The sequence below is a fragment of the Gossypium hirsutum genome, chromosome D02 (assembly GCF_007990345.1).
Source record: "Gossypium hirsutum isolate 1008001.06 chromosome D02, Gossypium_hirsutum_v2.1, whole genome shotgun sequence".
NCBI lineage: Eukaryota > Viridiplantae > Streptophyta > Magnoliopsida > Malvales > Malvaceae > Gossypium > Gossypium hirsutum.
In genome coordinates this window covers 1831935-1842960 of record NC_053438.1, presented here as the reverse complement: position 1 = coordinate 1842960, position 11026 = coordinate 1831935, and the positions used below count along the sequence as shown (strand labels likewise).

At 33.7% G+C, this 11026-nt stretch overlaps 3 protein-coding genes across 3 annotated transcripts; all 3 read left to right on the top strand.

The window, feature by feature from the left end:
* The first annotated feature begins 503 nt into the window (after positions 1-503).
* On the top strand, positions 504-3675 carry LOC121214412 (uncharacterized). The gene is made up of 2 exons (XM_041088006.1): positions 504-791; positions 1071-3675. The coding sequence occupies exon 2, from the start codon at positions 1395-1397 to the stop codon at positions 3264-3266; it is 1872 nt and encodes a 623-aa protein (XP_040943940.1). The 5' UTR covers positions 504-791; positions 1071-1394; the 3' UTR covers positions 3267-3675.
* Positions 625-1229, top strand: LOC107940498 (uncharacterized). Its single transcript, XM_041089398.1, has 2 exons — positions 625-738; positions 792-1229. Exons 1-2 carry the CDS (start codon positions 625-627, stop codon positions 1227-1229), a joined length of 552 nt encoding a protein of 183 aa, XP_040945332.1.
* A 4598-nt stretch (positions 3676-8273) lies between the features above and the next one.
* LOC107940497 (uncharacterized) lies at positions 8274-10316 on the top strand. The gene has a single exon (XM_016873931.1). It carries the CDS (start codon positions 8274-8276, stop codon positions 10314-10316), a length of 2043 nt encoding a protein of 680 aa, XP_016729420.1.
* Positions 10317-11026: the final 710 nt, after the last annotated feature.

The window sequence follows — 11026 nt, the reverse complement described above, 5'->3', positions numbered from 1 at the left end:
TTATATTAAATTACCAATCCAATAATAATTAAATCCATTATATTTATGATAGTAATTTTTTAATATAAATATTTTTGAATGCATTGGAAAACCTTTTTTTAGCTTTTTTTTATGCATTTAATGTATTATATATATTTAAGATATGCACGATAATAAATCATGAAGTATTTATTACTTTAGATATAAAACGTGACTCCCAATAATTTTTCAGTTTGATATTTTTGGCAAAAACAATCCTTACAGAAAAAAAAAATCTCAGATAGTAAAGAGAGATTTAAAGTGATTTTATTAGCCTTCCCATTTAATCAAAAAAGTCCTTGTTGTGTTGTGATTATTTAATATTTTTGACATTATTGGTTCACTACAATATTTGAAGACTGAAACTGTAAACAAAATTGATTTAAATAAATCTCATAAATATCAAATCAACCCACCATGGACGGCATGTGTAATCTTGAATAAAAGCATTGACTATCTAATTGAGTTGACCTATGCCTCTAAATATCAAATGCTCTCCCATTTCCTGAATCATTATCTTTCTTCACATGTAATCTTATTTTCCCATTCAAACTTTGCTCCCAGAGTCGAGCTTTTCCTTTATTTATATTGCTTGGGGAAGGAGAAATGGAGGAGTCTAACAATTATGGCCACCAACATCCCCTGCTTCTTATGTTGAATCAAGACCAGCTGATCCACCATCAAAGTGGTGTAACTGATTGCTCCAGGTGTGGGGAGAAGGTGTCTGCTCCATGTTTTTGCTGTGCGGAGCACTGTGGGTTTTATCTCACAAGGTATGTGCCGAGGCACCTTTGGAGCTTAATCATCCTTTTCATCCTCATCATCCTCTTCTTCTTATGCAAAATGCACCTTATTCATCTGGACGGTACATTTGCAATTTTTGCGATAAAGGCGGTAATGAGTTTGTTTATCACTGCTCTTGCCCTTTTGACTTTCATATTAAATGTGCTTTGTTTACATTTAATATTGCTGAGAATAATTTGAAAGAGCTTGAGCATGTTGCCCTTCAAGATGAAGAACTTGAAGATGATAATAAGTGCTTTGGGTGCCAGGAACCATTAACAAATTATACGCACTTTTCTCCTGACTGTGGATTTAATTTACATGAGAAATGCGCTGAGCTTCCTTTCAAACTGAATCATGGGTGCCATCCCAAGCATCCTCTTGTTCTACAATTTAATAGCCAACGGCTCTCTTGCAAGATATGTTGAGTAACAAGGCGAAGTACGGAAAGTGGATTTTTTTATGGTTTTTCTCCTTGTAAGTTTGTTGTTCACATTGAATGTGCATCGCAATCACCATTACAAGTTATTAAGAGTACAAATTATGAACATCCATTCACCTTGTTTAATGGGCACCAACATCCCCTGCTTCTTATGTTGAATCAAGAGCAGCTGATCGACAATCAAGGCGGTGTAACTGATTGCTCCAGGTGTGGGGAGAAGGTGTCTGCTCCATGTTTTTACTGTGCGGAGCTCTGTGGGTTTTATCTTCACAAGGTATGTGCCGAGGCACCTTTGGAGCTTCATCACCCTTTTCATCTCAACCATCCTCTTCTTCTTATGCAAAAGTCACCTCATTTATCTGGAGCGTACTTTTGCACATTCTGCCATGAATTTGGTGACAAGTCTGTTTATCACTGCTCTAGTTGTGAATTGGACTTTCATATTAAATGTGCTTTGTTTACACTTAATATTGCTGAGAATAATTTGAAAGAGCTTGAGCATGTTGCCCTTCATGATCCATTGATTTCCACTGAAAATGGTGATAAAAAACTCAAAGATGTTAGTAAGTGCTTTGGATGTTGGGAACCATTAGCAATGTATACACACTTTTCTCCTGATTGTGGAATTAATTTACATGAGAAATGCGCTGAGCTTCCTTTCAAACTCAATCATGTGTACCATCGCAAGCATCCTCTTGTTCTACAATTTAATAGCAAACGACTCTCTTGCAAGATATGCCAAGTACCCAGGCGAAGAGGATTTGTGTATGGTTGTTCTCCTTGTAAGTTTGTTGTTCACATTGAATGTGCATCACAATCATCATTACAAGTTATTAAGAATACAAATCATGAACATCCATTCACCTTGTTTTTGAGACAAGTTCCATTCACTTGTGATGCGTGTGGCTCTGAAGGAAATCATGTTTCCTATACATGTGGTACATGCAACATTATAATCCATAAAAATTGCATTTCATTGCCTCGCATTATCAAAAGTAAGTGGCATGACCATCCCCTTATTCACACATATTTCCATCACCTAGAAGATTTTAGGGTTTTGGATTGCCTAATATGCCATGATGAAGTCAATACAGAGCATGGTAGTTACTATTGTTCAAAGTGTGATGTTATATTCCATGTGAAGTGTGCAATGAAGGATAAAGATTCATATGAAATAGTAGAAAATGAAGATGAGATGCCCCATGAAAGTTCCATCAGTGTTATTGAGAGGAACGATGCTGGAGAAGCTACAAAAATAAAGCATTTCAAGCATATGCATAATCTAATGTTAGGTCCCTTTGTTGGAGGATATGAAAATAGTTGCAACGGGTGTATGTTGCCAATCTCGGATCCATTTTATTACTGTTCAGAATGTGTTTTTTTTCTTCATAAAGCGTGTGCCGAGTTAACTAAGATGAAGAATGTTTGGCATCATCATTGCCAAGAGCCTCTTGCCCTTATTTCTGACAAAGCTTTTGAGTGTCAAGAATGTTGGCACATATCTAATGCCTTTGCTTATGAATGTTCTGGATGTGAGGAAAATAAATGTCTCCGATGTGTGATTGTTCTTACTCCTGGTGCTCGAACATGTTTGAAACATGTTCACCCACTCTATTTCTACAGAGACTACGAAGGTCAGTGCAATGCTTGTGGTGATACAACAAGGGGATATGGGGCATTTTGTTGTAAGGACTGTAACTTTGTGCTAGATCTTCGATGTTTTTCACTTCCAATTACAGCTCGTCACAAATGCGATGAGCACCTTCTTTCACTCACTGATAATGATGATAATAGTTATTCAGAGAGTCATCATTGTGATATCTGCGAAGAAAGTCGAGATCCAAATCGTTGGTTTTATCATTGTACAACATGTGATACTTCTGCTCATGTTGGTTGTGTTCTTGGAAGCTATCCATTCCTCAAACTCGGGAGCATCTATGAAGAAACAAATCATCCACATCCACTCATCATTGTGAAGAAGAAGTATTACTATCTTGATTGTAATAAATGCGGTAAGCCTTGAGAAGATGTGGCTCTTGAATGCTCCAAGTTGGAGTGCAAATATATTGTCCACTGGGATTGTGTAGCACCCTATTTTCTACGGCAGTGGTGGAAGTGGGGCATGTAGCAATTCAGATGTAATCATATTTGAAACGTGCCACTTCATTTGCAGGAAAACTCAAGATTGGAAAACAGGGTTTGATCTTTACCTTGTTACTTGTGATGTTAGTTGTTGTTGTCATTATAATTTGATTTTTTCAACTGTTTATGTTCTAAATAAATGTCATGTAATAATCTAAGCTGAAACTTGTATAGTTTGCATTTGTGTTTGATTGTTGATTTTAGAATTTCTTATAATTTGGCAGTGTGATTGTACTTACATGTGATTGATGCTTCTCGTAATAGCTCTTTGTTTGTTTATATAAGTTTACTTGTTCTGAAGTTATTTATCTCTTTTGCTGCATATTCAAATTATGGTTAACGTATGATTATGTATTTGTTGTGGATGCTTCAGCTCTATGTATTTGATAAAGTAACAAGGACTCGTCTCTTTCAAAAAAACACAAACCTGTCTTTTAATGATATATTTCGCATATTAAAATTTTATTGCAGAAATTGATTAAAAAATTATTAGAATAAGATATTGGAGCTCAATTACAGAATTTATGAAGCTTCATCATACCTTAACCCTATTATTGCCTTCGCAAATAATTTTGAAAAGAAAAACTTCAACAGGCTTCGTCAATCTAGCTATTGCTGCTTCTGCAACAGGTAAAAGTGAAATTACTACAATTCCAAATAAAATTGAAGGATTAGTTTTTTTTCTTTTTTTTACCATAAAAAATATATATTATAGGGAAGAATATTAAGACAAAAAATGCAAAGCCGAGAAAGGTCATCATCATGCACACAATTTCACAGCAGCTCAAACCAGTAATCAATGGAAGGAGTGATTATGGCCCAAACACTGCAATAGCTTAACCAAGAATGACAATAAACATGGATCCCAGCTGCCAGCTTCTACTTTGGGATTCCATTCCCTACACCTATTGTTTTGGCTATATTCGCATCTCTTTTTTACTCTCTCATATCGCAATCTTGTATGTAATTTCCTTACTCCTCTTCTCTGAGAATGGGATAAACCTCTTTTCTATTTGATGATACATTCAAATGTATATCCAACTTTCCTATGGTAAATTACCCTATTAAGATAGTCATATACGCAAATTTGGTTAATCCTCTTCTATAGTAAACTCTAAAATAAATTAAAAATTAAAAAAAATATTAATTTCATACCATATATTAAAGCAATAAAAAATTTGTATCAAACAAAATAATTTGCATGTCATAACAAATTATTTTGTAATCCCTTTCTAATTATTTAATGACATGTCAGTAATTTTTTTATGTTATTGACACATAATAATTATTGTAATTTTTTTATCTTGAACCCCAAACCCATAACCCAAACCTCGAACATTGAACCCAAATCTCGAACTCTAAACCTAAGTCGCAAACCCCGAACCCTAAATCTCGAACTTTATAGTTAATGGTTAATGGTTCGAGGTTCGGTTTCAAAGTTCAGACTTTAGATTAAAAAAAAATTACTAAAATTATGTATCAATGACATGAAAATAACTGAATTTTGATTTTTGAAGTCCAAAAAAACACCCTGATTTCTAATATGAAAATAAATAAACTGAAATGACTACTGTGCCAAATGGGCAAATAAATGATTGGAAAAAAATTGAAAGATTAGTTTTATTTTGCTCAGTACAAAATATATATTATATGGAAGAATACGAAACAAAATTGCAAGGCAGAGAAAGGTCATCCACACTAGTACATAATTTCACAACCGCTCAAACCAGTAATCAACCATCAATTAATTGTAGTCGAGATCTATAAAAATAAAAAAGAGTAATTTGTAGAAGTAACAAGTAGGGCCGTATCTACGTATATCGATAATAACTTTATTTCTTTAAATAAAAACAATAAAAATAAATTAGAAAGTTTTTTTTTATGAAATAGAAAATTAAAATTAAATTAACAATTAAACTTAAATTGAAAAAAAAAAACTAAAAGTTTTGAAAAAATCAATGAGAAAAAGTTCTGACCAAAGGTAAATCTCTGTTTGATTTTTGAATTCGATTATCAACGCAAATGTATCTTCAACACTTTTAGTAAATTAGTTCTAGTTGTTGACTTAGCGTCGGGCAACCAATTTGTTATTACCTGTTCGGTAATTAAGAGACAGCTCGTTTGAAATATTTTCCTAACTGATGAATAATCATGTAACTTAGTGCCAAAGATTTAACTTAACAACAACATTAAGAACAGGAGAGACCTATACTTCTAACCAACAAACTCACCCCAAGTTCATTTAAGTTAGATCACACATTCACAACACATAAACGTAAAATACAATATAAAAAAGTTATTCAATTCGTCACTACTATTTGAATGAATTGAACAATTATGGATTTAACTATTTTAATTGATAAGACAACTGTTTTAAGCTATCAAATATGGATAGAGATTCAAAAAATCAAAGCAGTTGTAATTAAAACAAAATATGCATGAATATCAAAGAATAAAGAAGAGTTAACGCCTTAAACTAAAAAAATGAGAGTTTAGCAAGCCATAAAATCAAATGAATAAGCTATTTAATCTCTAAACGGTCAAAAGTCCTAACTCCCTCACCAATCAGAGTGTTTATAATATCTTTTCAACCTAAATTTGGCTACAGAAACTTGATTTAGGTCATAAAACCCATAAAAGACCAAAATGCTCTTAGAACACGACCAAAACGTGGAACTTCAAGTCAAAACGAGGCGATACGAAGTTGGGGTGCCAACGTAGGTAACTCCTTTCTTGTGCTGGGGCGGTGGATGAGGCAGGGGTGTCAAATTGTTGTGCCAAGGCTCTAAACTCTTCATTTTCAGCTACGCTTTGCCTCGGTTCTTCGTTTGATCTTCTGATGGTCTCAAAACCTGACCCTTTAAGCTTCTGTGCACCTATTTCAAATTCAAAAACACTAAAATGATTACCGCTCCAAATGGGCAAATAAATGATTGGAAAAAATTGAAAGATTAGTTTTATTTTGTTCAGTACAAATTATATATTATATGGTAGAATATGAAAACCAGAAACAAAATTGCAATGCAGAGAATGGTCATCCACGCTAGTGCATAATTTCACTACAGCTCAAACCAGCAGTAATAAACCAACAATTAACTGTAGTCGAGAGAAATAGTAATTAATAGAAGCTACAAATAGGATTGTATCCACAGATATTGATAATAATTTTATTTCTTCAAGCAAAAACAATTAAAATAAATTAGAAAGGGATTTATTTATGAAATAGAAAACTGAAATTAAATTAAACAATTAAATTTAAATTGAAAAATTAAATGGAAAAAAAATAAAAATTAAAAGTTTTGGAAAAACCGATGAGAAAAAGTTCTAGTCAAAGGTAAATCCCTGTTCGATTTTTTAATTCGATTATCGGCCCAAAAGTGTTTTAAACACCTTTAGTAAATTAGTTCTAGTTGCTAACTCAGTGTCGGGTAACCAATCTCTCCTAGCCTATTTGGTAATCAAGAGATGAGTCATTTAAAATTATTTCTCTAATCGATAAATAACCCTCTAGCTTAGCGCCCAATATTCAACTTAACGACAGCATTAAGAATGAGAGAGACCTACTTCTAACTAAAAAACTCACCTCAGCGGGTTTCATTTAAGTTAGATCACACATTCACTCCACATAAACAAAAACTATGACATAAATAAGCTATGCAGTTCATCACTAGTATTAGAATGAATTGAACAATTACGGATTTAACTATTCTAATTGACAAGACAATCATTCTAAGATTTGAAAATACATGGATTGTTTGAAAAGAGCTCCCATACCACCTTGCGTTTTTTCTTTGTAGGTTGTACTGCTGTTTTTTGCAGCTCTGTCGATTAGACATGAGCTGAAATTTTTATTACTCCATTTTACTTGTAATCAATTGATTGAACTAAAAAAATTATAACGATAATTTATTGATTTGATTTTCAAGGTAACGCAATGTTGGAGGACGCCCCAATCCTTTAGCATTCCAATCAAGGTAAATCCTTGCCTTTGTTAGTTTCTTCTACTTATTAGAATAAAGAAATTATTACAGATTAATTTACTTTAATTGATTGTATATTATTCTAAATGCCAAATAATGATTTTTTCTTAAAAGGACATTAAAAATAATAGTAAGAGATGATTTTATATCCAAAGAATCATCAAATATTAATGAGTAAGAAAAGATTGAATTCACAATTTTACCCAAAAATAAATATATAAAGTTAAAAAATAAAAAAAAATATAGGAACTAATTAACGAGTGAGTGACGATAATGTAATTAATTGATAATATTAATGATCATAAAGAATTTATTAAAGTTAAATGAGTGAGTAATTTTATAGTTTATCCATGAAATTAAACCATTTAATTTGTCGTTGGTAATGATATATGCAACTCCAATTTTAATAAAATTATTATAGTTAAGTTTAAACAGTCAACATAATATTATTGTCGTTGTTGCTTGTTGTAGAAGTAAATGGTGAGAGGAAGCTTGACAATTACCTTTTTTTATGAAATCAAAGCGTTGTTATTCTATCAATTTGCGATTGTTATTATTATTTGAATTGGAAAATATGAGATAATATCTAGAAATTGAAATAAATATAGAGATAAAGATCTATTACTCTTTCCTGCATGGATGCAGTCAAAGTCAAAGATAAGATTTGGTTAGAGAACTAAAAAAAAAGGTTTAATCACAAGTCAGCTAGTGTATTATTATAAAAATAAATAAATAATAGAAGATGGTGCATCAGTGATCTTGAATTTCTTGATTCTATATAGCTGGCCCTTTCAAGTTTCTTTGAATCCTTACTCTGATGCCGCCATTAAGCTATCCTACCTTGTTTTTGCTTTTGGGGTTTCATTTTAATCTTTTGCTACTTGGAAAGAGACAGAGAGGAAGGAGAAATGGAGGAGTCAAAGAATTATCGGCACCACCATCCATTGTTACTGTTGGATGAAGAGCAGCTGATCAACAATCAAAGTGGAGTGGCTGACTGCTCCAAGGGTGGGGAGAAAGTGTCTTCTCCATGTTTTAGCTGTGCGGAGTATTGTGGGTTTTACCTTCACAAGGTATGTGCCGCCGCACCTTTGGAGATTAATCATCCTTTCCATCGTGATCATCCTCTTGTTCTTATGCAAAAGCCACCCTATTCATTTGGAACGTACATTTGCGATTTCTGTGATAAAACATGTGAAAAGTTCTTTTATCATTGCCCTGACTTGGACTTTCATATTATATGTGCTTTGTTTACGTTTAATATTGCTGAAAATAACTTGAAGGAGCTTGAGCACTTCGTCTGTCAAGATCCATTGGTTTCCACTAAAAATGATGATGAAGAACTTGAAGAAGTTCGTAAGTGCTTTGGGTGTTGGGAGCCATTAGCAAATTATACACACTTTTCTCCTTATTGTGGATTTAATTTACATAAGAAATGTGCTGAGCTTCCTCTCGAGTTGAGTAATATATGCCACTGCCAACATCCCCTTGTTTTACAATTTAATAGTGAACGACTTTCTTGCAAGATATGTAAAGTAACCCAGAAAAGAGGATTTGTTTATGGTTGTTCATCTTGTAAGCTTGTATTTCACATAGAATGTTTATCACCACCTCTTGATCTTGCTATTGAAGACGAAAGCCATCAACACACATTCACAAGACTTTTGAGACGAGTGCCATACATTTGCGATGCATGTGGTATCGAAGGAATTTACAATGCCTACATATGTTGTACATGCAACATTATGGTCCATAAAAGGTGCACTTCATTGCCTCGTATCATCAAAAGCAAGTGGCATGATCATTGCATTTTTCACAAATATTTCCTTCGAAATGATTTTAAAAGTTCAAGTTGCAGTATTTGTCATGATGAGGTCAATCCAAAGCACGGGAGTTATTCTTGTTCATATTGCAATATTAAATTCCACCTACGTTGCGTTACAGAAGAAAAAAGTTTATATTCTATAGTTTCACTTGAAAATGAATATGAGATATCAAATGGAGGTTTGGAAATTTTGTCGGATAAATCCGTTGAGTCCGCCACTTGTGTATTTGAGAGGAACGACGCTGGGGAAGCTACAAAAATAAAACATTTCAAGCATCTACATGATCTAAAGTTAAGTCCCTTCGTTGGAGGGTATGAAAACAATTGTAACGGTTGTATGTTACCAATCTCGGAGCCATTTTACTATTGTTTAGAATGTGTGTTTTTTCTTCATAAAGTTTGTGCTGAGTTACCTAAGGTGAAGCATGTTTGGCATCATCCTTGCCAGCAACCTCTCAGCCTTATTTCAAACAAAGCTTTTTGTTGTGGAATGTGTTGGCACGTGTCTAATGCCTTTGCTTATGAATGTTGTAAATGTGAGACAAAGATATGTCTCCGATGTATGATTGCTTTTACTCCTGGTGCTCGAACATGTTTGAAACATGAACACCCTCTCTTTTTCTATAGAGACTACAAAGGCCGGTGCAATGCTTGTAGTCTTCCTACATGGGCGGCATTTTGTTGTAAGGATTGCAATTTTGTGCTACATCGTGGATGTTTTTCACTTCCAATTACAGCTCATCATAAATGCGATGTGCATCTTCTTTCACTTACTGACCATGATGATAACAGTTATTCAGAAAGTCATTATTGCGATATCTGTGAAGAAAGTCGAGATCCAAACCTTTGGTTTTATCATTGTGCGGCATGTGATACTTCTGTTCATGTTGGTTGTGTTCTTGGACAATATCCATTCTTCAAACTAGGAAGCATCTATGAAGATAAGGATCATCCACACCCACTCACCATTGTGAAGAAGATTTATTACTACCCTAAATGGGATAAATGTGGCAAGCTTTGTGAAGATTTGGCTCTTGAATGCTCAAAGTCTGATTGCAAATATATTATCCACTGGAATTGTGCAACATCACGTTCTCTACAACGTTGGTGGGAATGGTTGCTATAGCAATTCTGATAAAATATTTGAAAAATGCCCCTTCTTTTTGCAGGAAAACTCAAGTGTAAAATAGAATTTGATCTTTAGCTTGTTACTTGTAATGTTAGCTACTGTTATCATTGTAATTTGATTTTTTCGATTTTTAAGTTTTAAATAAATAGGTTGGAATTTGTGAAGTTTATTGATGTTTGATGGTCGAATTTATAATTGCTTGTAATTGGATAGCGTGGTTGTACTTACATGAAAACTACAATAAAAAGGTTGTTGCTTGATGCTTTATATTCACTCAATAGCTCTTTGTTGCTTTATATAAGTTTACTTGAAAACTGAATTATTTCTTGTGATTATTGTTCTCTTATTCTTAAAATGCACATTTAAATTATATTTGTGTTCCATTATGTATTTGTTGTGAGTGTTTTAGCTCTATGTATATTGTACAAGCCCAAATTTACCCGGGGCCCAAAAACCCAATTACAACCAAAACCTAACCCAATAACCCTAACCCACTAGCCCATTACAAACTAGACCAACCCAACCCAAACAAACCAAGCAGCAAAACAAAATTTTCAAACCCTAGGTGCAACGCACCTAGGGCTCTTTGTTTTCTGGCGCAATACCCATCCCTCTGCCACCGCCATTTGTCACGTCCCATCCGCACCTACCCCTGACTCTGCCGCCGCGACGGGCACCTACAAACACTCAACAACAGAAAGCAAAAT

Bases quoted from the DNA above. Each gene is read 5' to 3' on its own strand.
- LOC107940498 (XM_041089398.1), top strand. From the start codon at position 625: ATGGAGGAGTCTAACAATTATGGCCACCAACATCCCCTGCTTCTTATG. The intron at 739-791 runs GTGTCTGCTCCA...TTATCTCACAAG, and splicing joins GCTCCAGGTGTGGGGAGAAG to GTATGTGCCGAGGCACCTTT.
- LOC121214412 (XM_041088006.1), top strand. From the start codon at position 1,395: ATGTTGAATCAAGAGCAGCTGATCGACAATCAAGGCGGTGTAACTGAT.
- LOC107940497 (XM_016873931.1), top strand. From the start codon at position 8,274: ATGGAGGAGTCAAAGAATTATCGGCACCACCATCCATTGTTACTGTTG.